Source organism: Cyphellophora europaea (assembly GCF_000365145.1).
Source record: "Cyphellophora europaea CBS 101466 unplaced genomic scaffold supercont1.2, whole genome shotgun sequence".
Classification (NCBI taxonomy): Eukaryota; Fungi; Ascomycota; class Eurotiomycetes; order Chaetothyriales; family Cyphellophoraceae; genus Cyphellophora; species Cyphellophora europaea.
Window position 1 is genome coordinate 2164668 of NW_008481808.1, and position 26439 is coordinate 2191106.

At 54.0% G+C, this 26439-nt stretch overlaps 11 protein-coding genes across 11 annotated transcripts; 5 read left to right on the forward strand and 6 right to left on the reverse strand.

Moving 5' to 3' along the window:
• Positions 1-760: 760 nt before the first annotated feature.
• Positions 761-1582, reverse strand: HMPREF1541_02328 (uncharacterized protein; the record flags this gene model as incomplete). Its single annotated transcript, XM_008716684.1, has 1 exon — positions 761-1582. The coding sequence occupies one exon, from the start codon at positions 1580-1582 to the stop codon at positions 761-763; it is 822 nt and encodes a 273-aa protein (XP_008714906.1).
• A 562-nt stretch (positions 1583-2144) lies between these two features.
• Positions 2145-3560, reverse strand: HMPREF1541_02329 (uncharacterized protein; the record flags this gene model as incomplete). Its single annotated transcript, XM_008716685.1, has 1 exon — positions 2145-3560. The coding sequence occupies one exon, from the start codon at positions 3558-3560 to the stop codon at positions 2145-2147; it is 1416 nt and encodes a 471-aa protein (XP_008714907.1).
• A 956-nt stretch (positions 3561-4516) lies between these two features.
• Positions 4517-7647, forward strand: HMPREF1541_02330 (uncharacterized protein; the record flags this gene model as incomplete). The annotated part of the gene is made up of 3 exons (XM_008716686.1): positions 4517-5654; positions 5707-5953; positions 6024-7647. The coding sequence occupies 3 exons, from the start codon at positions 4517-4519 to the stop codon at positions 7645-7647; spliced, it is 3009 nt and encodes a 1002-aa protein (XP_008714908.1).
• A 162-nt stretch (positions 7648-7809) lies between these two features.
• On the reverse strand, positions 7810-8136 carry HMPREF1541_02331 (uncharacterized protein; the record flags this gene model as incomplete). The annotated part of the gene is made up of 1 exon (XM_008716687.1): positions 7810-8136. One exon carries the CDS (start codon positions 8134-8136, stop codon positions 7810-7812), a length of 327 nt encoding a protein of 108 aa, XP_008714909.1.
• A 548-nt stretch (positions 8137-8684) lies between these two features.
• On the forward strand, positions 8685-10343 carry HMPREF1541_02332 (uncharacterized protein; the record flags this gene model as incomplete). The annotated part of the gene is made up of 3 exons (XM_008716688.1): positions 8685-9024; positions 9075-9134; positions 9184-10343. 3 exons carry the CDS (start codon positions 8685-8687, stop codon positions 10341-10343), a joined length of 1560 nt encoding a protein of 519 aa, XP_008714910.1.
• A 523-nt stretch (positions 10344-10866) lies between these two features.
• Positions 10867-11832, forward strand: HMPREF1541_02333 (uncharacterized protein; the record flags this gene model as incomplete). The annotated part of the gene is made up of 1 exon (XM_008716689.1): positions 10867-11832. One exon carries the CDS (start codon positions 10867-10869, stop codon positions 11830-11832), a length of 966 nt encoding a protein of 321 aa, XP_008714911.1.
• Positions 11833-14608: 2776 nt separating this feature from the next.
• On the reverse strand, positions 14609-15319 carry HMPREF1541_02334 (uncharacterized protein; the record flags this gene model as incomplete). Its single annotated transcript, XM_008716690.1, has 1 exon — positions 14609-15319. The coding sequence occupies one exon, from the start codon at positions 15317-15319 to the stop codon at positions 14609-14611; it is 711 nt and encodes a 236-aa protein (XP_008714912.1).
• A 924-nt stretch (positions 15320-16243) lies between these two features.
• On the reverse strand, positions 16244-17398 carry HMPREF1541_02335 (uncharacterized protein; the record flags this gene model as incomplete). Its single annotated transcript, XM_008716691.1, has 1 exon — positions 16244-17398. One exon carries the CDS (start codon positions 17396-17398, stop codon positions 16244-16246), a length of 1155 nt encoding a protein of 384 aa, XP_008714913.1.
• A 369-nt stretch (positions 17399-17767) lies between these two features.
• HMPREF1541_02336 (uncharacterized protein) lies at positions 17768-20350 on the reverse strand (the record flags this gene model as incomplete). Its single annotated transcript, XM_008716692.1, has 1 exon — positions 17768-20350. The coding sequence occupies one exon, from the start codon at positions 20348-20350 to the stop codon at positions 17768-17770; it is 2583 nt and encodes an 860-aa protein (XP_008714914.1).
• A 2759-nt stretch (positions 20351-23109) lies between these two features.
• HMPREF1541_02337 (uncharacterized protein) lies at positions 23110-24408 on the forward strand (the record flags this gene model as incomplete). The annotated part of the gene is made up of 1 exon (XM_008716693.1): positions 23110-24408. One exon carries the CDS (start codon positions 23110-23112, stop codon positions 24406-24408), a length of 1299 nt encoding a protein of 432 aa, XP_008714915.1.
• Positions 24409-25267: 859 nt separating this feature from the next.
• Positions 25268-26410, forward strand: HMPREF1541_02338 (uncharacterized protein; the record flags this gene model as incomplete). Its single annotated transcript, XM_008716694.1, has 1 exon — positions 25268-26410. One exon carries the CDS (start codon positions 25268-25270, stop codon positions 26408-26410), a length of 1143 nt encoding a protein of 380 aa, XP_008714916.1.
• Between the last annotated feature and the right edge of the window lie 29 nt (positions 26411-26439).

A 26439-nucleotide genomic window follows, 5' to 3' on the forward strand; every position in this document is an offset into this window, starting at 1 on the left:
CTAGTACCTTCACCTGCCCTTGTGCCGAGTGTAAGAGACCTGTGATGGGGGGTGGATTTGTGAGGAAAGATGTGTTGGAGAGACACTGAAGAGCAGGAGCGTGTGCCTTTTTTGGTTGCTGGACCACTTTTGCATTTGAGATATATGGGCGACTCGAGCTACTGGGTAGGACGAATCTGAGCGAGTATTATTGCTTCTTCCACACTGTGCTGCAGAGGTACGATATACTGTTTCCCATTTTAATGCAATAGGGTCTCGGACGCGAGTCCATGGGTTTCATGACTGTCAAGCCTGATCCCGACACACTCAAGTCTATCAATTCACTCGCCACGCCTCGTATCAGGCGTAAACATCCTACACATCTGTCTGCCTCACTTTTCCCAGCCATTGGCCGGACTGGTTGACCGACCGCTCATGCTTGTATATGTGTATGGAGCAACGGCACTGAGTTGTAAGCAGCCACTTCGTCATCATGGTAGCCTTCAAATCAGAAGCATTCAGCCTGTCAATTGGCATCGCATGCCTATGCCCCTAAGATGCCCGGCGGATCTTCGCCGGATGTTCTTCTTCCTCTGACGACTCACTCTTCCAAGGCCGAGCTCTGTACCATGACGCGACGTGCCGTCAGAGAGAGCAGGCTCTCGCGCTACACTTCGCCTTGCCGCCTTCGTCTCGTGATCGGGCCACCGGCGTATCACGGTCTGCATCGAGTTCCCACAACACTATCACATCCCTTCTCAATTCACTCTACACACCACCGCTATAATGCCTTCTCCTTCTTGCCCCACATGTCGATCAGAAACGGCTTCCCCTGGAACCCATCCCAGTCCAGCCCCTTCCCTACTTCCCCCTCCGCACCCTCTCGATCTTTCAGCGGCAGCTCTCCTGGCCTCTTCACCACCAACCTCGCCACATCGTCACTATCCGTCCACCGGACCTCCCACGCCTCAGGCCCCCTCTCCGCCACCGCAGGCCCAAAATTGTCGCACGCAGGACTGGCCTCCAGCGCCTTGAACAAGCTCGTGATGGCCACGCCGTGCGTTGCGATCAACACCGTCCGATCTTTCCCGCTTGCCGCCGTCTTCGGCGCCTCCACCCCGACAATCCGTCCAAAGACGCGCTTCAACCTCCCGACAAAGACGTCAAAGTCCTCGACGCCAGGCCGCCCATCCGCGCTGCGCGGACTACTCATGTCGATGGCATCGTAGGACGCGCCTTCGAGCTGACCGAGCCCCTGGCCGCGGAGGTCGGCGTCTGCGTAGATAGATGGTGCTTGGCCACTGGCAGCGGCAGCACCAGAGGAAGTAGAGGAGATGAGGTCGAGAAAGGGCTGCACCGTTTGCACGATGCGCTGAAGCGGGGAGTGGTAGATGGCAGCGACGCCGTGCGGGTGCTCCGCGTGGAGCTTGCGTGCCAGGACGCCCGCTTCGGCGAGGCCTTTGGCCGTTAGCGAGGTGTCGCGGTGGCCTTGCAGGACGCGCTCTATGTTGTCTTGGGTTTCGCCGTGGCGGATGAAGAGGAGGTGGAGTTCGGGGTGGTGGCTGCTTGTGCTGCTGGCGCTGGCTGTTGTGGTCGATGACATCGTGGCTTGCACCAAAGGGGAATGGGGTGGTGAGGTTTGGCAACAGATGGGCGGGCTGGAATGCGTGCAGGAATGGCGGTGCTGTGATGTAGCTTGTCTCTGTATGAGGCTGGTTTCGTTGCTCGTGACTATTCTCCTAGCTGAAAGGTATATCAGTGCCGAGGTCTAAACTGACTTTACGGGGCCCCCCACACCCGTCACTCCACATGGCAAAGTTGGTAGGACCTTTCGACAGTTGCGTTAGATGAGGACATCATACTGTCCATGTAATAACACAGAACAGGTCTCGCGTTGAGTCGGTGTGCCTCACCTCGGAACGGATGGTCCAGCAGTCGTGGCCTCGTCGCGCTGACCTTTGATCTGCAGAGTTCTCCTTGAGAACCGTAACGGTAGGAGATATGCTCCCAGAACCGAGCACATCGCTCACTAGGAGTGACAAGCAGGGCGAATCATCGCAGCCAACCACTTTCGGGGGCCGAGCAGCACATTCTGCCTTTCCTTCCACTGGGTCTTGATCTGAATGTCTGAATTTTGCGGCCAATCTTCGCGGCCGCCCTCCCATTCAATCACCTTGGCCTAGGGGCCAAAAAGGCCACTGGTTCTTGAAGTCTCGCACCAGATCTTTGCTCTGCACCAAAACGCCAAGTTCCTGGCTTGTACCCCAGCTCGCAGCATCCATGTTCCCGCTCCCAAGCAACATCCTTTCATCATCCACAATCGTCACCTTGGCATGCAGCTTCACGGCCGTGGTCTCCTGGTCTTTCTTCCCCTCTTTAACCTCCCGCGCACCCAATCCGCCGGGAGAGCTCGGGGAGTCGAAGTAGTACACATTGAGACTACCGGGCAGCTTTTGGACTGAGCTGGACAGGCTGGAGAGGCATCGTGGCGTTGTGCTCCCGGCTGTCACGAGCTGTTCTGCCGTCATGAGGTTCTCATTGGTGCAAATGGTGATGGCGACGCCACGTGCAAGGGCGGCATGAAGGAGTGAGAGGACAGTGGGGGCGGTAACATTCGGAGTGAGGAGGATGATGGAGCGAGAGGCAGTACGCAGGAGATGCGAGGTAGTGGTGAGGAGAGGCGTTGGTGGGTGTGATGGAGGAACAGAGGGAACGCAGGGGAGTGAGCAGAAGAGGCGTTTGGGCGAGAGGTGTGGCGGCAGTAGAGACCAGGTATGCGGTGATGGGAGTAGTGCTGTAGGTATGCGGTTTGATGAAGACATTACTTTTGGTACCGTCTCGTGTTCGGCGTGAAATGCGTCGGGTCCCTGGGGCTGTGGGAGAGGAGGCAGTGGTTCGCCCTGTAGCCAAAAGTTGGTATGGAAGCTGAGCAGGTGGTCCACAACAGGCCCTCGCATGCTAATGGCGGTCTCAAACCAACGCTCCCATGAGATATTACACGATGGAAATATTGCAAGCTCACGGTCGATGATAACGTACTTTGAGTGGATGATACCGAACGGCCAGAAGAACTTGCGCGTTACGTTCAACTGAAGTCCGGGGATCTCACGCACGTCCGGAAGACCGAGTTTGGCCCACTTACTGGGACTGTAGATTTGGCCCCGCTGTGGTGTAGGAAGCAGCATGTTCCGCGCAAGTGATTTTGATGAGAAGCATATCTGGACACGAATCTTGGTAGAGGTCTCAGAAGCCTTGGCGGAAAGGGCAAGGAGCGCAGAACGGAGCGCACTACGTGTGGCAGAGTCGGCCCAGAAGCAGGTAACTAGAATGACCTCTTGCTGGGCTTGTGTTATCGCAGGTATGATAAGAGACTTGTAGAGGCTAAAGCCTGTTCCAGTAATGAGTGACAGAGGTTGACTTGGTTTATAATGGTTGCTAGAAGCTTCAGAAAAAAAGGCGCAGGATTCTGCAGGTGTCGGGCCCGCCTCAAGGTCGCGGTCCATTGGTTCATCGACAAGTCGGCGCGTGCTTGACGTGTCCATCTCAAGAGATTGAAGATACTGACGCGCGTTGAAGGGCATGTGGTCTGATACTGGATGTATGCTGCAGCTTTCTACCCCGATAGGTACGAGGCAAGCGGCGAAGTGCTCGCCACTGACATTATCATTGCTTAGAGTCGATCAGAGGAGTGTTCTGAAGCTTGTGCTGCCGGCTATAGAGGTCTCGAAGTTGGAACAAGGAAGGCAAACGGTGCTCAAATTAGGCGCCGACTCGAAACGACGTCACCCGCCAAGCGAGCTCGCAAGTCGTAGGCCAACTCACTACTGACTACAGTATCGCAATTGGTCTCTAGAATAGTCTCTCTGTAAGGCTACAAGAGCAAACAGCGACCAGGGGTGCATTGATGTTGTTCATCATCTTTGGAGACAGAAATAGGCATCCGTGTAGGAGTGCACTCACTAGCGCGTCACTCCACTGTAGCTGCCGGACGCTCAGCTTTGCATTTCCGATAACGCGTATCTCGCTAGAATCTTCGGTATATCGACTGTCTTAATGGGGTCCAGGTGGCATTCGGCCCTGGCAGACATGTGCGGGTATTTATGCGGGGAACCTGGCAGCTCAGTTTTTCACCCGCGAACAAGTACTGATCGACGTCCAACGGCACTTATATGCACTAAAACGCCGTACTCGCTTGCTCAAAACTCTCAAGCTTTGTCGTGGCAACAGCTTCGAGAAGCTTCAGGGGAGGATCCATCCCTGTCTGATGATCTCATGGTAGCAACTGTGACTACGCTTGTAGCCAGCTAGCCACCGCTTTGCGGGGTAGTGGAAGCAATGAGCAGAGTCCACTGGAGGTAGCAACCCGCAAGTCACGGCAGCTATGTTGCGAGCTGTGCGTCCAGTCAGCTTAATGCACTGGTGGTGGAAAATACTTATAGCACTTGCTGGCCTTACTGCTTTACTTGCTATCTCCCTTCATCCACAGGTCGATTGCGACAGCCAGGCAGTGAAAGCTTGGCCTGAAACCTCGACGAAAATGACCTGGACCATCTTTGCTCAAGCTCTGCTGTGTCTGACGCCGCTCTTAGCCGGTGCTCAGTCCGACACGGCTTCCACTGATGCTACAGCCAGCTCTACTTCATCCGTGTCTGCGCAATTTACAGTCCCCGCGTCTGCCGATGAGGGTGCTAATTTGCTGCCCAACATCTACGATCCGGACGCGATGGTCGCTCAAGTCGAATGTTCGGGGTACACCGCCAGTGAAGTCACTACTTCCTCAGCCGGCATCCGAGCTCGACTAAGCCTCGCTGGCGGTGCATGTAATGTTTACGGTAGCGATATCGATGAGTTGGATTTGGTGGTTGACTACCAGACTGACACCCGACTACATGTGTCGATTCAGCCCAGCCACATCACCGCAGACAATGAGAGTTGGTTCAATTTGCCTCCAGAACTAGTGCCTACTGCTGAGCAGGAGGACGGCAGTCCAGACTCGAGTGACCTTACCTTCTCTTGGGAGAACGACTCAGACGCCGGGTTTGGTTTCAATGTTACGCTTAACAGTACGGGCGAGGTCCTTTTTTCGACCATTGGAACCAAGCTTGTCTACGAAGACCAGTTCATTGAATTTGTCACGTTCCAGCCAGACGACTACAACCTCTACGGTCTTGGTGAGGTTATCCATGAGTTGAGGCTTGGCAATAACTTCACACGGACAATATACGCAGCAGACGTGGGCGATCCTATCGATCGAAATCTCTATGGCTCTCACCCTTTCTATCTGCAGACCAGATACTATGAGATCAGCAACGGCAGCGAGCCAACTCTTCTCACAAAATCAGAGGGCCTTCGTGATGCATCAGGCAACTATAGCTCCTATACCCACGGCGTCTATCTCAGAAACGCGCACGGCCAAGAGGTCCTGATGAATCCCAACAATGTCACTTGGCGCACTCTTGGAGGTAGCATTGATCTGTACTTCTTCTCGGGACCCACTCAGCCAAATACCACTCAACAGTATCTCGACGTGGTTGGAAGACCAACTATGCAGCAATACTGGGGCTTTGGGTTTCATCAATGCCGATGGGGCTACCAGAATTGGTCTGTCACAGAAGAGGTAGTGAACAGCTACGAAAGGTTCGGGATCCCGCTTGAGACAATCTGGAATGACATTGGTACGGATTCGCTCCTGGCGTCTTTGAAGCCGGACACTTACTAGCTCGACAGATTACATGCGCGGTTATCGTGATTTCGAGAACGACCAGACTAGATTCCCATACGACGAAGGTGCAGACTTCCTCCATCGTCTGCACGATAGTGGTCGCCATTACATCCCGATCATTGATGCCGCGATATACGCACCAAATCCTGACAACGAGAGTGATGCCTACCAACCTTTCACCACAGGCAACGAATCTGAAGTATGGCTGCTGAATCCAGATGAGTCGGTCTATATCGGAGCTGTTTGGCCGGGGTAAGTGTTACACATGACTTCGTTACAGAATCTTTGAGCAAGTGCGGGATAGTCACTAATTGTAGCGCAGATATACGGTCTTCCCTGACTGGCTCAAGGACGAGACGCACGATTGGTGGACAGGTGAAGTAATGTCCTACCATTCCAAGATCCCCATAGACGGCATTTGGATCGACATGAATGAGGTGTCTTCGTTCTGTGTCGGCTCCTGCGGCACCGGAAATCTCAGTCTCAACCCAGTCCATCCGTCGTTCGCCCTCAATGGAGAACCTGGACACATCCAGTATGACTATCCAGAAGGCTTCAATCTCACCAACCAGACCGAAGCAGCCTCTGCATCTGCTGCAAGCTCTTCCCAGGCAGCCGCCTCCTCGACCTCGGACTCTGCAGCCTCTAGCACGTCGAGCACGAGCTACCTCCACACCACACCCACTGCGGGTCTTCGTAACCTCAATCATCCGCCCTATGTGATAAATCATGTTCAAGAGGGTGCCGATCTAGCCGTCCATGCCGTCTCTCCCAACGCAACCCATCATAACGGTGTTCAGGAGTACGATGTCCACAACCTCTATGGCCATATGATCCTACAATCTACTTACCGCGCACTTCTCGCAACTATGCCTGGGAAGAGACCCTTCATCATCGGGCGCAGCACTTTCTCCGGCAGTGGCAACTACACGGGTCATTGGGGTGGCGATAATGCGTCTAAATTCTACTATATGTACTTCTCGATACCACAAGCACTGTCTTTCTCCTTGTTCGGCATTCCCATGTTCGGCGTTGATACATGCGGCTTCAACGGGAACTCGGACGAGGAGCTCTGTAACCGCTGGATGCAGCTGTCGGCCTTCTTCCCTTTCTACCGCAACCACAACACCCTTGCTACCAACAGTCAGGAGGCCTATGTCTGGGCAAGCGTTGCCGAAGCGAGTCGGATGGCTATGGCAATTCGATTCCAGCTCCTGCCGTACCTCTACACGCTCTTCTACTACGCTCATACACGCGCGGACACCGTCATGCGCGCGTTGGCGTGGGAGTTTCCCAACGATCCCTCGCTGGCAAGTGCGGATCGACAGTTCTTTCTCGGTCCGGCGATCCTTGTCACGCCCGTTCTCAATCAGGGCGATGAGACGGTCGATGGCATCTTCCCGGGCTTGATCGAGGGCACCGATCTGTACTACGACTGGTACAATCAGAGTCAGATCGAGGTACCAGGCCAGAAGAACACAACCATCGATGCCCCGTTAGGACATATACCGGTGTATATCCGTGGCGGAAACGTACTTGCGATGCAGCAACCGGCATTGACGACCAGAGATGCGAGAAAGACCGGGTGGAGTGTGCTGGTAGCACCCGGCGTGGACGGTTCGGCAAGCGGAAGTCTGTATCTGGACGATGGCGAGAGCTTGGAGCCGAATGCGACTAAGCTCGTCACTCTCACGGCTGCCGTGGCATCGACCGGGAATCTGAGTCTGCAGGTTGAGATCGAGGGCGACTTTGATGGGCTCGACACGCCTCTAGGCAACGTCACATTTCTGGACGTGCCGCAGAACAAAACAACGGCGTCGATCAATGGCGAAGAGGTCGGTAAGGTGAGTCATAACGCGACAAGCAACAGCGTGCTGGTGTCCGGTCTCGATCAGGCTCTGAACGGAAAGGCATGGGGAACAGGCTTCACTCTCACAGTCCAGTAGATTGGATCATCAACTGCAGTGGCTTCGGCTTCATAGAAAAAGAATTACAGGTCCATTGACGTGAGCTTGCATTTACTGCTTGGTACCACTCTCCGTAACGGGTTGAAACGGTATTGCGGTTGAGCAGCATGAAATCTTTCGTAGTAGTGCCACGAATAAGAATTACCGGTTTGCGTCCGAACTCGCCACTCCGGGCTCAGTCTGCTGCTCGTCCCGTTGCGCGTCAGTCCGTTCCACCCTGTCGACGGGTTGTGGTCGAGCTGTGGTCGTCAATCGCACATCGTCCTTGCCCGCGATGAAGGCCGTCCTCCCCGCAGGACGACCGATGATCTTGCCCTGACGGGCTTGTGCGCTGCGCTCGAAGTGCTCATCGGCTTCCTCCTCGGAACCTTTGGTGGCGCGACCGAGGCAGCAGCGTAGCATCCATACCAGGGGGAAGCCGTTGTCGCGGCGATAGTGCTTTGAGGTGTAGGCATTCGTTTCGCGCATTTTGTGGAGGCTGTAACTGAGAGAGTCGAAAGCGGGGAAGAAGTTGTGTGGTACCGAGCGAGGCAGAAAGAGAGATATATGTCCGAGGGCCACTGCATATTTTTAAAAGCATGGATTGGAAGCCGTCTTAGCGTACACGCTTGGTATACATAGAACAATTGAAGCGACCGATTCGGGGGGTTTGAGCCGCTCACCGCAGGCCAGGGGGCAGTATGGTTTAGGGAAAGTTCAATTCTGGCATGACTCAGGACACTCCGTACCCGGCACTGACTTCCAGGCTGTGGCGCTTATGAAGAGGAGTGTAACGTGGCTATCCCGATCTCAGCCACTGGGACGACTGCCGGGCGTGCCCGGGTGGTCCAGCTGACGCGAACGAGGCTGCACCTGATGGCGGCACCCTTGCAACTTTAATTAGTGGGTGATGTGTATCAGGCCTCCCTCAGCCCAGAGTGTCTGAACACTGCCGTAGGGCACTTATAGCTTTGTCGTGCCGAATCTCACTCACGCCTTCTTTTGCTTGCACCATCTGAAGAATCACAATTTACATCATGGCTTCATACGACAGCGAGTACGACACCCTGCGTGCGACTTTTGCTTCCCAACGCACCAAGTCCATCAAATGGAGAAAATGGCAGCTGAAGCAGTTCTGGTGGATGTTGGAAGATAACGAGCAGCGCTGGCTGGATGCCTTAACCACTGATCTCGGCCGCCACCCTTTCGAGTCGGCCACCTTTGAGATCCAAAGCTACAAGCGCGACGTTCTTCGTGCACTGGAGAACGTCGAGAAGTGGGCAGCTGGCAGTGCCCCGGATGGCGCTGGCTTGTTCTTTGGCAAGATAGGCCAGGCCTGGTTGAGGAAGGAGCCACTCGGTGTTGCCCTCATCATTGGTATAGTACAGAGCTTGACCTACATGACCGCTTTTCACTGACCACCATAGGCGCTTTCAACTTTCCCCTGGCTACTTTAGTAAACCCTGCCATCGGTGCGGTCGCGGCCGGTAAGTGGAGTTCATCTGATAATGATGCCGTTCACTAAGGCACAATTAGGCAATTGCGTGGTCCTGAAGCCTTCTGAGCTGTGCAAAGCAACCCAAGACCTCCTTATCGAGCTGGCTCCCAAGTACCTGGATAACTCAGCCATCAAGGTCATCACTGGTGGCGCCGATGAGGTTGGCAAGCTCCTCGGGTACAAGTGGGACACTATCTTCTACACAGGCGGTAGCAAAGTCGCCCGTATTATCGCGAGCGCCGCAGCCAAGAACTTGACGCCCGTCACCCTCGAACTCGGTGGCCAGGATCCTGTCATTGTCGGCAAAAGCGCCAATGTCGATCTGGCGGCCAAACGCATTGCCAATGCTAAATTCGTCAACGCAGGCCAGGTCTGTGTGAACGCTAACCATATCTTCGCCGACCCTGCCATTCACGACCAGCTGGTGGAACGTCTGATCTACTGGAACAAGGAGTTCACCAAGACCGACGGCTCACTCGCTAGCATTGTCAACGAACGGCATTTCGATCGCATCTCCAACCTCCTCAAGGGCACTAAGGGTGATGTTGTCTATAGCGGAACTTCCGACCGCACCAAGCGGTATATCCATCCTACCGTGGTCAAAAACGTCCAGCTCAACGACTCTCTGATGAGTGAAGAGTTGTTTGGTCCTATCGCTCCTGTATTATCCTCGACCGTTGACGATGCTATTAGTGTGGTCAACTCGATGCCGCACGCACTTGCGCTTTATATCTTTAGCAATGACAAGGCTGAAATCGACAAGATTCTCGATGCAACCAATTCCGGCGGTGTCACCATCAACGATGTGATGATTCATGTAGCTGTCCCCGGTGCACCTTTTGGAGGTGTGGGCGAGTCAGGCAACGGCGCTCAAGGTGGCAAATATACATTTGACGCCTTTTCTCATACTCGCACTGTCTTGAGTATGCCTGGCTGGATGGAGAAGGTCTTGAGCTTTCGGTATCCGCCCTTTGATTTGAGCAAGATGGGGATGGCCAAAGTGAAGGGCGGAAGCCTTATCGGCAAGAGAGGCCAGACTATGGAAGAGCAGACTGTGGGTGGTGGCTTCAGTGCCACCGGAGTGATTGGCAAGGCCTTGCTGGTTACAGCCGTGCTGGTCGGCTTGGACCGCGCCAGTGGCGGCAGGATGTTGATCACTAAGACTTTAGGTGATGTTTTGCAGCGTGTCCGACGATGAGTTGGACTGGCAGCTCGAACGTTGGAACAATCCCGACCTACTGGAAGCCATGGGTGACGACGAAAGGCTACGTTGACTCCCCGTCAAGTTGATAGGCAATGTATACATTACTAGGCGGATCTGCGCCGCAAATAGGCAACCAGAGTCTAACATCTGACCCCATTGGTACGTATTCGCCCTAATGAAAATGCACTAACGAGGCTCCCCGCAAAGCCTCAACGGGCAGCTGAAGATTCGTCCTGGTTCCGCCGAGGAGTCCGAATCTGCACAGGGTGGACCGGCATAGAGTTCCTCCAGGGGCGCCTGAATATCACACCTATATATTTAGGAGGGGAGGTAACGACGCAATGAGACTTCTCTCTATGTACAGGAGGTTCCCTGCCTGATCATTCGATCGATACACCTATTCCCTTCCAGTCTCAGCTCAACATTAAGCGTCTGAGAAGACTGTGAACGAATCACGCCGGTGTACTGCAAGTACCCCAGCTTCTCTCCTCGTTTGCCGACGCGCCAGCTCTCAAAAATGGGCATCAAAATCGTCGTCGGCCTTATGGGGTCGTCGGTCGCCAGGGGCGCCGACACGCTCCAAAAGACCGCCGGCATGCAGTCCTTCCTGGATGTCTGCCGGCGCCACAAGGTTACCGAGCTGGATACGGCACGCGTCTACGCCGGCGGCAAATCCGAGGAGGTTGCCGGGGCCGTGTCCGCCTGCACGCAGTTCGCCGTCTCCACGAAAGCCCCAGCTTTCTCACCCAACTCCCTCACCTACGACAAGATCGTCGCCAACTGCAACGCTTCTCTCAAGGCGCTGCAGACGGACAGGGTCGATATTTACTACCTTCATGGACCTGACCGCGCCACGCCGCTGGAGGACCAGTGCCGCGCTATCGGTGACTTGTATGCGCAGGGCAGGTTCGCCCGATTTGGTGTCAGCAACATCAGCCCGGCGGAGGTGCAGTCCATCTACGACATTTGCCAGCGCGAGGGCTATCCGCTGCCCAAAATCTATCAGGGTGGGTACAACCCCATCGGCCGGGGGCCGGAGGGGGAACTATTTCCGCTGCTGAAGAAGCTCGGCATGGGTTTCTATGCCTTCAGCCCCCTTGGAGGCGGACTGCTGGCGAAACCGATCGAGGAGCTACTGAAGCCCAAGCCCGGCACGCGCTTCGACGAGATGAAGATCTTTGGCGACATATATCTGACGGAGGAGATCACGGCCGGGCTGAAGGAGGTGCAACGCGTGTGCGATGCGCAGGGCGTGCCGCTGATGGAGGCGACGATGCGCTGGTTCCGCTGGCACAGCGTGCTGGCGGAGGAGTGGGGTGGAGAGGAGAACGGCGTCATCGTTGGGGCGAGCAGCGATGCGCAGCTGGAGGAAAGTCTCAAGGCGTGGGAAGGGGAGAAGCTTCCGCAGCAAATCCTCGATGCTTGGGACGCTTTACATCGCGGTTTGGTGGAGAACGGCAAGCTGCCTATGTACCATAGTTGAGGGTGTTCGAAGTCTCATAATTTCCACAGTGGTTGCTCCAGCTTACTTGATCATTGACTACACAGTTGCAGATGACTTTCACTCCTGTAGCCAGTTTGGTCTATTGTAGCTGTGATGCCAAGACATATACTTCGCCTTTCACAGTACCGCCACACCCGCAAATCTGTTCACATGGATTAGGAACTCGTATACAGCGTTTAAGATGGGTCAATCTACGCATGGTTAGCGTCTCATGATCTCCAGATCAATACTGCGGCTAAGCACGGATGGATCGATTTCACATTTTACGCCAGCAAGCCGTGCACAGCGATAGCTACTCACCGAGACCATTTCCCGCGGGGACCATAGTACCTTTCCCGAGTCTCAAACTATTTTACACGGAAATTAGTGAGTATGTTATGGCACAGCAATGCTGCGAACGCCAAAGTGATTCGATGCATAGTTCCTGCGCTATTGGTTCCTACGGGCGCCGTATCACTGCCTGATCCAGGGTTTACTGCCCTCCCACTTCTGCGACTGTTGGTACGGTTACTGCTAATGAGTTGTCCTAGCATTGGTCACAAAGCAGAGCAGCACCGACCTCTATACCAGTTCAGACCCTACTTGTTCATCTGCTAATACCGCTGTGCGGCGTACGTCATCTTGTACCCGAAACCCACGCACCAGGCACATCTCTGCATCAAACCGTGCTCCTCCTTCAGCTACATGCCTTGCGCCTGGCCACCATCAACGTCTCCGAAAGTCTTTGGTGCGGGTTGATTCGTTGGGATCTGGCTTGGGCTCCCGCCGGCCCTTTCCTCCTCGCGAACGCGGCCGAGCCGTCGTAGAGCCTGCCTGTAGTAGGCGAGCGATGCAGGGCGATGGCGTAGGCGGCAGAGTTGAAACGCAAGCCTGGAGCGTGTGGAAGCGGGACAGGGTCAGGGCGTACAGCCGGTGAAGAGAGAAACGCTATCGTTGAGTCCGTGTAGATTCGTCACGCTTCTCCGAGGCTGCTCTCTGCTGCTCCCATGGGGGCCGTGGTCAGCCCGCACAGGACAATAAGCAGGTATAGGTTGACCTAGATTTCCCACGATTGCAGTAGGGCCCGCAGCAGTCGTATGCGGAAGTCCAGGATGATGCTGTATTGCTGCCATCTCAATAATTGGGGGTACAGAAGCAATAGGGTCGTGTGTGTCTGCACGTTGCGGACCCCCAAAAAGGTCTATCAGAGTATCAGGAGCGTAGCTACCGTTGTACAACGGTACCTTGGCTTTTCCATGATTTTCAGGCAGATATCTTCTCGGTTTGAGGGCTCCAACAATTCGACGCAGGTCCAAGCATCGTATTCTGCCGAGAGAACTGCTCGGACTCAGATAATGCAAGATCGGACGCTCGTCTGAACCTCTGAACTTCGCCGGTATGTCGCTGTTGGTGCAGGGGATGCGCATGACGCCTTCCCACCCGAAGTGCTCTGGAGGTGTAATTCCACGCATAGTAGTGCTGAGGTCACAAAGCTCGTCGTACTGCCAGCCAACGAGGGACGAAGCTGGCTTCCGACCAAGACAACTCCAAAAGCATGACATCTTGCATATGCTCTCCAGCTGCGGCATGAGCTCGAAAAGCCAGCTATATTGATCAGCCTTACCCTCGTGAATGCAAACTTCGAGGATGTCTCGAGCCTATTTCGAGCCTCTTTTGCCCAAGGTGGAATGATAGCACCATCGTTGAAGTGGTTGACCGTCTCGAAGACCCACTCACTCCATGTGAGATATGCTCTGGCGCCCAGCCAGTGCTCGACCTCATACAAGGCGTAGACATTGCTGAAGAGAAGAGCACCTGGCTTCTCACTCGTATCAGAGCCTGTGATGTGGATAGCATCTCCCACACGGTCATGAACATATTGAACTTGCTCAAAGAAGCGTTCGTCGGTGTAGTGGTGGGTTGAGAGGCGAAGGGTCGGAACGGGGACGTCGACCACTAGGTCGGAGGGGTAAAATGGACCTGAGTCAAATTTAGGTCATGATAGCTAGACAGACATGTTACTGTGAGTAGCGACGCCACGTAGACTCAAAGATTGTGGCCATATATATAGGCCCAAGTAGACTTCAATGACGCTTCTGTCTCAATAAAGTCCTCTGCAGTCTTTTGTATGCTCATGATTTCAGAATCTGCTACTTACTGCAAGGGAGTCAAAACTGCTCCACGAGAGGCATCATCGGCTGTTGGAGAATTTTGGAGGCGCAAATGACTTCTGCAAACTCAGAGCGGAACCAAAGCTGAGATATCGACCAGAGTAGCTGTTAGGTGGCTGTTGAGCAACCGGCGACTGAACCGGTGGGCTTGATCCAGGTTGTCCAACAATCCAACAAGCCTCACAAACGATGCACCACGAAAATGGACTTATGTCTAAATTGTATACAACAAAGACAACAGGCGCGTAGAGAGCTAAAAGGGGTGACAATAGTGGAGATCTTTCTGGCGGTGACGCTAGCTGCAACTACTGCCTGAGATTCTGCCTCATCTATATGTGACCGGCAAGTGAACCAAATTGAAGGGTACCTTCAGCCTCAGAGGACCTCCAAATGACAGTCAGTGTCAGCCCAGATGGAGGTGCGAGATAAATCAGCCCGAGGCAGCACCAAGTAGAGCCTGTCTTGGCGCTGGAAAGGCTGGGTGCCCCTGGTTGCCTTGCCGCCTTATCGATGCCGAGTATGACCTGTGACCTCAAGCCCCACATCTGTGGCTCGTCAATTCGATGCCGGTGTAGAGTCTTGCTGGTATCCTTGCTAGCCGGACCCTAGCCAATCGCCGAAGGCCTCCCCTGAGCTCGCTGATAGCGCCTCTCCTTAAGATCCAACTCAGCCTGCCATTCCGTCGACCATTCCTTCAGCTCCTTCAAGCACGTTTTGCCGAGGGCCGCCTTACGATCATCGCCTAGCAGCTGTCGGAATTGTGCGTCTTTCTTGATGAGCACCTTCTCCATCCAGGTCACAAAGCTCCCCATGCAGTGACGAGGCCAATCTATGCCCTTGGGAGCAGGCTTGAGCTTGTACTCACCAGAAGCAACAGCTCGAGGCTCGGCATGCTTCGCGTAGCAGAATCTCTCAATTCTTGCGCCCCATCGGCGGTATGCTTCCCTCATAATTGCATTGTAGTCTGTTAGAGGCTCGGGGCCTTCGAGGGCGATGACCTGCGGGAGGAGGACCGATAGGTGATGGTTGACTTCGATGTAGCCAGCTGCGTTGTAGTACGTGCTGTCCGATTGGTCAAGGTCAGCAGGCTTGTCCATGGGGCGTGGCGCTTCCAGGACGGTGGTATGCTTGATGCCTTGTACTGCACCAGAGTCACTGGCGGCCGAGAGTATTCCGACAAAGGGATTGACAAAATCGAGGTCATAGAGCGGTGGTCCTGCAACGTCAAGGGGAGGGACCCGTTGTTGATGCATAGAAGTCGCTAGTCCAGCGTTGCTGGCTGGGGTCTGTCTGTCTGGTGTGCTTGGGCTAGACATCTTGCCGGGAGAAAGATAACAAGGGTGATAGATAGGTAGCGAGGCCGACGTTGTGGATCGGAGTGTCTGGGAGTATGTTGCAGGCGACCTATCTGCTTTGTTGTGATCGTAGATACCGGTGCTTGAGCACTGACAGGAGGGTAGATACAGATGCGCCTTTTGTACATCTTCGAAAGTAAAGAAGAAATCCCGTGTTCACACGGCAGAGCAGCACTTCCAGCATCAACCTGGTGTCGAAGTGACTTCAGATAATTAGATATACCTAGAGCTATTGTTGTAATAGTGAAAGCTGGGATGTGAAAACCACCATCTGGGGCTGGCTTTTATGGTATTCATCGCTGTCGCCATTGATCATCCATTCATCTTCACTGTGTGCGGATGGAGATGAGCTGCTTCTATGGCACCAAAGCCCAGGCTTCGCCGGCTGGGCTCCATTCATCCTGGTCACTACTTTCAGTGGCGAAGTGAATGAAGTCCATCAAAAGCATAGCAGCACTGGTGATAGAGCGCAGGGGTGAAGATATTATGAAATGCGGGGAGCATCTTAATTCCTTTCAATCACCTTGGCCTGGATCTCCATCTTGCGATGACTGATGGCAACTAAGAAGCCAGTAAAGTCTGACAGAGGCGGGGAAGGTTTCATAGGTGGTTCTGACAAGGTTTTGATAGACATGATAGAGGCCAGAGTAACCATGACCTCTTTGCTCCTGTGATGGAGTTTGGTATAGTCGGCGCTGGTGTGGTTGCCTGCAATACTACTTGATAACAATCAGTCAGCTCCGAAATGCAGACCAGCAGCTCAAGGGCGAGCAGATGCAAAGAAGAAATATTATGCCAGCACTCTTCCCGCTGAAATACCCCGAGAAAACATCAAAGAAGCCAATGATAGTAGCTTTAGATCAAGGTTGATTGGCATCTCATGCGTTAGCCAAACACAAACTTCTTCCAGTTTCTTTTAAGCTGTTGGACCCCTTGTAGGAGCTGCCAGCCTTTGATTTCGCAAATCTTCAGCACGATTTCCTTGAGGAGTTGGTCCATTTTCTCTCCGGCACAATGAAAATCGCTCTCAACCAGTATCCTGTCGTCAGGTAGGGCTTTGATGACAGCTTCGGCCTTTGCCGCGGCAGGAGTCGAGAAGTTAATACATATTGAGAAGGAGAAGTAGATATCGGCCGGCACCGTGTTAGCAAGGAACTGCTTGAGCGCATCTGGAGGACCGGAGTAAGAGTGCATGCAAATCCTAGGCGGATAACGTCGCGGGCTTTCATTCTCGGTGGTTTGCTTATCATGATCGTCAGGATGGAGATTTGAACTGCTTCGCTGGCGCTTTTGTTCTCGCTTAGATGGCTTCTCGTTACCCTTCCAGAGCTCTTGAAGCAAGTCGAAGATCGCCCCATGTGTTTGCACGCTGTGAACGGAGACAGGTCGTTTGTATTTCCCAGCGAGCTCGAATTGTGCCTTCAAGATGACCTTCTGGTGATCGAGACCGACTCGATAGGGCGTCAGAGGCCTACCCTCGCGGGAACCTGGCGTGTACTCTTCTTTAGACCCACCTGTCTTCTCCGACAGGTCGCCAGCCGAGACAAACACAGCTCTCGGTAATCTAAAAGCTCGATCGAGACCGATCTCGCCCACCAGTGCCAGAGGAAACCGCTCTAACCGTGCTGAAGTCTCATCAAGGTATCTCGCAAGTGACACAACCTCCGGAAGAGATTTGAGGAACTCATCATCTTCAGGGGCTGGCGTCAGCACCGCTCTGTAGTGTTCTATTGCGTTTACCTGCTCCGGGGAGTTGCGATCATCGTACATTTGGTACGAGAACCATGGATGCCAGCCAAAAGCCGGAACAACAGCTTTTCGATCACGATTACCAGCTTCTCCTTTCGAGCCGACAGCATACCTATCGGCAGTATCCACGACAAGGTCTTGGTCCTCACGGCGGGAAGCCATTACTGTGAGAGCCTGAGCGTTCATACTGGCGATGTCCTGGATTGACGCCATGATGTCAGTGGGGTGGCAGTGAGCATCAAAGACACCCGCTTCCCACATGGCCTTCTCATCGCTTGCCGATGAAGACATGATGTCGCGTTTGGTACCCAAGAAAGAAGATCTATCGCGCAGTAAATGCAGTGGGGCCAGAGATTGAGCTGGAGATGAGGGAAGTACTGCAAGGTCTGATTCAAGGACTTGGCAAAATGCCGGTGTTCACCGTCGGCGCAATGATGCACAGGCGTCAACAGGCGTCAACAGCTCGAAAATGATACTCTATCTAACTCCTATGGATGAGAGGCTGCTCTCTGAGACATAAGCCATCTATAGATGGGCAAGAAAAGCGTTGCTACAATGGCCGCGTGGCAATAGTCCTGCTCACCCGCAGCGTCTACTGAAATCAGTGTCCTCAAACTCCAGTCGCGGCAGGGCATGCCCACGCCAATGCTCTCATAACTCCTAAACTTCGTAAAGGGCTCTGTCATCCCAAAGATCCAACGTGTTGTCGTCAAGGCTCTCGTATCCTGTGTCATTACTCGCCATGCTTTGCCTTCTCTTCTGCCGCACCACAAACCATGTGCTCGACTGACAGTCAGCGATCGGACAGTCTGCGCGCGGCATGAACGAGCCCACCTGGTTAATATGCTGATCGAGCTCAGGTAGCCTAGCGATCAGGTATGTAAGAGCAGCGGCTGTCAGAATGGTAGTCGTCTTATTTGTCTCTAGTGTCCGAGAGGCGAAGACCAGCTGCGCCTGCTCAACACTGTTCTCTTGGTCCAGAACCATCAGGGTTTTGGCACAATGCAAGCAATTCTCAATATCTGCCCGCGCCGAAATTGGCGTTGATGAGTCGATGAAGAATGGTCCTGGGGTGTGAAGGCCTGGAGAAGTACCCTCGGCAGGCTTATGCAGACGCAAGATATCGGACGCTCTCAAGTGAAATGTATTGCGGTTCGATTTGCCGAACAACGCATGGGCTGCAAGTGCTCGGAGCTGCGCTGCAGAGTCCTGAGGAGCAATCTTCAGCGCCAGAGACAACTGGTCTTGGAGCAAGCCAGTCTCTTCAGGGTTTTGCATAGATGTCTCAAAGACTCGTCGCAGTGCTGCAGTGGATCTCCACGCGGCAATGGCATCTAGAGGCGATCTAATGGCATGGTCATCGACAACAACATCCATGAGAGTGTCTTCCGCTTGATCGTGCGTCGGACGATCATACATTAGATTGTACGCCCTCTGAATAACCGTGTCGGTGAAAACATCTTCGCATTCCATGGCGAGCAGTGCAGCAAGATTATTCGGAAGGCGTTCAGAATCGTGAGCTTTAGTTTCCATTTGGAGCCGCCTGGCATGCTGCCATTCGCGAGCTGCAAAGAACTTGGCAACGCCGTTGGCAAAACGGTACGGGGCACTGTCCCGTTGCCCGACGTTCCAGAGCAAGACTCGACAGTGCAAGGACTTTTGCATCAGACGTATCGGTGTCTTCGGTAGCGTGCCGGATCCAAAGCTCGTCAGGACCACTCGAGATCGACTGACTTCGACATCGCCACCAGCAAGCTGTGCATCGATAGCGATATCCCATGCTTTGATACGAGCTGCATCATCTTCTATTGCCCGGCCAGTGAGCCAGAAGTACGCTTGGTACCCAAAAGTGCATCTGACCACGTAGTTGATCCATTCCGCCGTCACTGCCATCCATTCAGGAAAGAAGTTGTGGTGAGGAAGCTTCAGCACTTGCATGCTTGTACTCCATGCTCTGCGTCTTACTTCGATAGGAGACGCAGGGACTGGTGCCTGGTCGGAGGGTAAACGTTCCTCTTCAAAGTTCTCCTTTCGAGGTGGCTTCGAATTGAAAAGGTAGGTGAAGATGAGGAATGCAGCGATCGTCAATGCCAGGAAACCTTTGGCCAAAGGCAGGACACCTCCAGCCCGGCAGAATTGCGCGAATGCAGAAAGGTAGATTCGAGGGGATCTTAGAAACTCCCAGCCGTCGAGCAGCTCGAGAGGGATGCCGAACAGCCCTTTTTGACCGGAGTCAGAGTCATGCTCGTGTTCTGAGAAACCCTCCATGACCATGAGTCCGGCTAGGGAGCCGAGCATAACACGCCTGGGCCATTTGCCTTTCAGAACGGAGTTTTGCGAACTCGAACTGTAAATGTGACCGTAGTGTTCTTGCGTCTGACTCTGACGCAGTCGTCGCCAGGAGTCGGGGATTGGAATGAGTCCCTGGACGGGCTGGGCGGGTTTGGATTCCTGGTCATCCGAGGTGGTGTCATTGCTCGGCCCCGTGGTCGCAGACCCACCTTCAATAAGGGATTCGCTTGTGAAAGCAGTAGCGCGGTGGGAATCGTGGCCGCCTTGGGCTATGACTTTGTCTAGGGTCTCCAGGCGTTCCTTGAGCGACCGATTTTCGTCTTCCAGGCGCTTCGTGCGGAACTCGAGGTGTCGAATGTACTCGACAGCTTTAGTCAGGATCGAGGCTTTGTTGAGTTTGTTGCTTGGGGTTAGCCCATTAAGATCCTCATCCTCGCTTTCCGCCCCCAGGCCATCTGTAACCCTCGCCTTTTGGGTCGTGCGCAGGCTGGGGACGCTATCCCTGAGTTCCGCAATCTTCTCGTTGAGATTTGCCCGATAGCGCTTCTCAATTATGTTATGCGGTCTCTTCTTGGCGGCCGGAGGAGGCAGTTCCCGCAGTGGTACGATACCGTTCGTATCGTTTGGGGATAGCTTGCGTTTCAGAGGCCGCGCGTTGATGGGCGATGTGTCGTCACGTAAGGTTTCACCGGACAGCCTAACATCTGTGCTAGGTCGAGTATCTGGAGAACTGGAGCTGTGTCTTGGAGTCGGTAGGTCGTACACTGAGGGGGCGGTGAGCGATTGAGGCTGAGCTGTAGCAAAGCTGAAGTCGTGATGGGTGGCCGACAGTGGTGAGATGGGGAGAATGGGTGCCTGCGTGACCTTCACGTCTGGCATGGAGGTGTCAATGCCGTTGGTGGCACCTCCCCAGTCAAAGAGATTGTCGAACTCTTCTTCCGTGCGGTCCATGGCGTCAGGGGGCGGCATCGCGCAGCAGATAGTTTCGTGGGTCGGAGGCAAATCGGGAGGCGTGCTGGGCCATATATAGGGAAAATATGACGGTCGACGATCTGCTGTTGAAGCTGCACCGTACAACAGGGAAGCAAAGTTGCTCAGACTGCTCGAGGGGTGCACCAACTGGTAGAGGTGTACTGGCTTGCGCCGAATGAATTGGGAGGGGCGGACCAGGGGCCGTGCTCAGCCAGTCACGAGCAAGCCTCGAGCCCGGGCAGGTTTGCAGCCGAAGCTAAGCCACAGTCCGATAACGACAACAAACCCTGGAGATCACTTCGCCTGGGCTTTTCCGGCCAATTGTCTGCTGCTCGGAGCGCGCTTAGTACCAACGGTTGGCTCTCCGCGCGCTCATATAATCATCCGATAGGGGACTTCGCTCAAACTGCACACGCTGTTGTCAGTAAGAACTCGAAGATCGTATGGAAGGAGAGGCTCAGCCTCTTGCAAGCGACTCCCTCGACCCTCGGATCCCGGGTAGGACGTATCGTCTCCCATTTCATGCACCAACAAGCACAGTTCTGACTGCTTCAACATGCCGGAAGAGGCATAGAGAACGATTCGGTGGCAAGTTGCTAGCAATACACCTTGGCGATCCAGAAGGACCAACCTTCCGGTCAGGATCCAGCGGGAATTCATCCTGCTAATAGGTTCAATCAACTGACCGTGTTCGAGGTCTCTCAGAGACCCTCCCACTTCCAGATCTGACCTCGCATTTACCCTCCAGACTTCGAAACGAGTCCGAGAAGAGTTTGATGTGCTAGTAGTGAGGAATCGTCTGTCGATACCCCGAAGACGAGTCTGAACCTGCTACCACATCCGAAGGTGCCGTGCGATGACGGCGCTCCATAACCTTCACCGCTGCGGCAAAGTAAAGCCTGACGGCTTTGACGCAGTGCTACAGATTGATTATCTTCGATTGCAGATATGCGTCTGCGCTCATGTTGAATTGCTACCCTGAATCAGACCATTAATACAAAGAGCGCCAGCGTACTTTGCCTCACGGGGCTCGTGCTTCGACTGCATGTCACCGTCGATATTCCAAGAGCATGTCCTTCGAAAGCAAGGGAACAAACGGCCAGCAAGCCGTCCCAGTTAGGCTACTACGGGTGATCAACACAAACATCAATAAACGCACTTATACCCTCGAAGGCTGAGGCATAGCAAGTCGATCCCTCAAGATCATCCCCCTACCGAGTGGCTTATTTGGTGCACCCAGCTGACCAAGTGGATCCAACATCACATGCACTGGCTACGAGTTATACAACAGGATATGCTACCCTGAAGTACGTGGTTAAACGTGGCAGCCCATAGACAGGTCCGCAGCCTGTTGATCATGGCATGGAAAGGTCTACGCCGAGTCATGCACATACCTACAGAGTGAAGATCTGTTACACCTCTTCGATGGCGCATGCAAAACTGGGACCACCTCAAGCAGCGAGAATGGACAGTACTCATTCGAGGTTTGCTTTGCGGGGTTCGTGTTGGAGTTCTCCGTACCACGGGGGTTACTAGACCTAGGGACGTGCAGAAATAGCTGCAGTGTCTATAGGTGGGTGTCACTTTAGTGACTGGGGAATGGACTCACGGCAATTGACACATTGGCTAAGCAGAGCATTGGCACTTGAGCGTGCTGAAAACTTCGCCATCACGAGTGGTAAAATGCATTTCTTGGATATTTAGTTGAGTGTGTCTCTGCCTTGTTCACTCCACAACAGTGTAGTGTTATGAATTTTCTTTACGTCAGGCCACAGCAATCGTGGTCTTCAGAAAATATCCTATTGCAGGCTTTGGACGGCTCTTTGTCTCCACGAGTCCAGTGGACAGCCTTCTTCAAGGCTACGTGTCGTCGGCGATACCAGACAGTGTCGTCAATGCCAGGCACTAGTATTTAGGGAGAGCTTTTGGAATGACGATTTCGGCCAGAGCCTGAAGAGATTGCCAAGTAAGTGCTCTTTACGTGGCTTAGGAAACTATGTATGCATGTAAGGTATGTACACATTAGGTGAAGAGAATTAGAAGGAGAGGCCACTGCGTGACCAAGTGTTTCAGTGTGCCAGGAGATTCCAGGAGTCTGGTGGTACATACTTGGTCCTGCCGGTAGCCGAGCTGTCAAGATTGGGTGTCACAATTATTGTGCTGCCTGGGACCCGTTGCAGTCAAACTTCCCCCTTCCCACCATATCGACCACTATCTTTCTCACACGCCGCATAGCTCTGTAAAGTACGCATCACAAAGCCACTAACCATTGTGCCGATAATTCCGCCAGCAGGAGTATTTCGGCGCCCGTGTCACTCCCTCGTTTATCTCCCCGGCTCCGGCCTCGGTGGAAGCCTCTAAAGTCAGAATTTTGTGGGCCAGCTTGAGCCGCCTGATCCGCCTATCACAAGTGCCTAATCACGCCATTGCAGCGCCACTGCCGTTAGCCTCAACACCTAAATGAGAGCTGCCGTCATAGCCCGCAGGACGAAGGCTACGCAAGAACCAGCGTCGCTAAAGTGGGTGAACTGCCAACCGCTCGCTTCCAACATGTCCTTGTCACGAGGTAAGCCCGGACCCATTTCCATATTTCGTCCCACGAAATCGTCGATTGCGTAGTCAGCGACAGATGGAGCCGTTGCAGTGAGTCTGGGCTACGTTTTGATGTCGCTGCACAAAACACCTGCGCCTCAGAACGTTGATCATATGGCGCGAGCTGGGATGGTCAAGACCCTGAGATGAGAACGAATGCAGGGACGTACAATTCCCATGTGGCCGGAATATTGGTACTCACCTGCAAGGGCTGTAGTCTGACTGGTGCTCGGCGGCCATGTTGTGCTCCAGCCGTCCGTCAGAGCCGTACCAAGCCCGCCACCATCTTTGCTGATCTTGCCCATCGCCTTCTGACCGTCGCCGCAGATCGTTCCGTCTCTCCCACTCAAGCCCCGGCCCTTTCGCAGTACATCCAGCGGACCCGACAGTCCTCCTCGCTCACAATCCACACTAGGGCGGATGCCAACACCGACTCCATCCTGAGCGCGCCTGACCAAGCAGAATCCACTCCTCAATCTTACTTGGCAGCCGCCTACGTGCCCGACATTAATGGGCTTGCCATCTCTCCCTCAACCTCTATCAGCCCAGACACCACTCAGGAAGAAGATTACTCGAACGAAACCGTACCATCGGCAAATCTGATTACTTCCAGCACCACAAAGCCAATCCGTATCCCTCAACCAACTTATGCACCTCTCGCTCTTTTAGATCCAAACCGAGTACCCTCTGGCACCCCTCTATCCGCTCGTGGAGATAGAAAGGGCCACCGCTTCCCCTTCTCCAGGACACCCTCGCCAAGAGGACGCGCCAGTCGAGGCTTTTCAGACTCGTACAAAGACGCTGCTCCGGTGCATCCGGACGAGGTTGGCCTTCTGAAGCGCAGAAGACGCTCAACCTCGTCCACGCAGTCGCTCATATTCACCATGCATAGCGATCAGTACACTGTCCGCTACACTCCTACTTCGCCCCTTTCGCCCCAGATGCCTTCTTCAAGCCATCCGATGTCGCCTCAGCCATCGAAGCGATCCGCTCACGCGAGACCACCACCACGGAACCTCCACATGTCTCTGCCCCGATTCCATCCTATGGCATACCCTCATCATGGTCAAGCAGCCTCGCCTACCTCTACAGTTCCAAGTCCGGCCATAGCGATTACTGGAGTCAATGGAACACAACACATCGAATCACCACGTATAATGAGGCAGAAGCACCGGGAATTTCTTGATAACGCCAAAGCTGCGTCTGTGCAGGCTGCGTCCCCTGCAAGCAACAAACCAACCTCACCCCGCCTTGACCCGTTAGGCAGCCCAAAAGGTCCAGTCACGCCTCTTGCACTCGAAGATGGCGGCGATTACTTCACTGTCAAACGTGCTGGTAAACACTCTCCAGCCGCCAGCCCCAGTGCGAAAATCGCCCGCAGTGACGTTTCGTCGACTCGTGAGGACCTTGCCAAGAACAAGCGCAAGGTTGATGTGTATCAGTAAGCGGTCATACGCCCACCCGCACCGCTATTCCGCACTACGAAGCACCACGAATCTCATTTGTCATCAGCATTGCATGAACTGCATTTATACCTGGAGCCAGCGCTCGGTATCGGCGTTGTGAGGGGCTCTTACATCGGTTGAATGCCGATGTCGTACCAAAGCCACAAAATTATGCCTTCACGAGCCACAGAGAGGGAGAAGCGACACCAATTCTCGGTCTAACCATCTACGGATCACGTTAGGAGCACTTGGGGGAAAGTACGGACGAGGAAGTCAAGAAAAATGACCGCACAGCTGACTGCTGCTCTCTGTATTGCTAAACTCAGTTCGAGGGGCGATTGAATTGCCTTTGACACTTTTCTCGGTTGGCCTGGTCAGATATAGTGGCTGGCCTTCAAAGACCAGTCCCAATCGCATTACTTCAGATCCACTCACTCCTAGATGTAGAGACGATTTCGCTGAAGAGTACTGTGTTCAACTTCGTCCCTGAGGACGAAATGGTGCTCAGCTAGAACTGACCGACTGTGGGATCAGGCTGGGGAGCCAGGTGGCAAAATAATACGACCTACTTCTGTCCAGACACCGGGCTTGCATCTTAGGGTTAGGGCTCATGATGCTGCGAACGGCCAGCTGAAGCATCAAGGGAGACAGCACTCAGGAGACTTGCAGGCGGCTGACGACGCTTCTTCCCGTGAAAGTACAGCACACTCTTTTCTAATTCGACCTGCGCCGGCTCTGGCAGCTCTGCTCCCTTACACTCCTTTCGTTTTGGACTTTGGTCCCGTCATGATCTGGGCGCCAGTCGCTGTTCATTGTTAACACCCTTGTCTAACGGCACGGTCTGCCACTGCCACATTTCATGCCCTACTTCGACATGCGTCAACGCAGCAGCAGCGGGCGTACCTACATCCTCGCCGCTGTCCTCTGCGTTGGCATCCTCTATTTCCTCATCAGTCTCTCGTCTCCATCCTCCATTGACCCATATCAACTGGTACGCAAACGTAAGGCTGATGCCGCAGCCCAGAATCCACTGTCACCACCCACTTCCGCCTTTCGCAAACTACGCACCGCCGACCCCCCGGGCGTCCGTCGCCCTCCTCCCGTTGTTCATTATCAACTTAATAACTTGACCGCAACGCCTAATCCACTCCTCAATAATGAAAAGATCCTCATCCTCACGCCCCTAGCACGTTTCTACCAAGAGTATTGGGACAACCTACTCAAACTTTCCTATCCCCACGAGCACATTTCCCTTGGTTTCATCACGCCGAAAACACGGGATGGCGATGTTGCAACTGCCGCTCTGAACGAAGCCATCAAGATTACCCAGTCCGGTCCTGAGCCTCTTCGCTTCCAATCCGTTACAATCCTGCGTCAGGACTTTGAAGGCCTGATCGCTTCGCAAGAGGAGCACGAACGACATGCCCTCGCTAATCAAAAAGCCCGTCGCGCCGCCATGTCACGCGCACGCAACTCTCTCATCTTCACCACCATCGGCCCTTCGACCTCATGGGTCCTCTGGCTAGATTCCGATATCATCGAGACACCTTCGACCCTCATCCAAGATCTCACATCGCACAACAAGCCCATAGTTGTGCCCAATTGTTTCCAGCGTTACACCGACGAAGAGTCTGGCAAGCCGGCAATCCGGCCTTACGATTACAACTCGTGGCAAGACAGCGAGGTTGCGCGGCGGTTAGCGGCGCAGATGAACAAAGACGATGTTATCCTAGAGGGCTATGCCGAGATGCCTACATACCGCACGCTGATGGCCATGGTGAGCGAGAAGGAGAATGGCGACCCCGAGAAGATCATTCCGCTGGACGGTGTAGGTGGGACAGCACTTATGGTCAAGGCTGAGGTGCACCGCGATGGCGCCATGTTCCCACCGTTTGCCTTCTACAACCTCATCGAGACGGAGGGTTTCGCCAAGATGGCTAGCAGGCTGGGGTATAAGAGCTGGGGGCTACCGAACTACTTGATTTATCATTACAACGAGTGAAGGAGTGGGCGAGTTAGTGATCGGAAGAA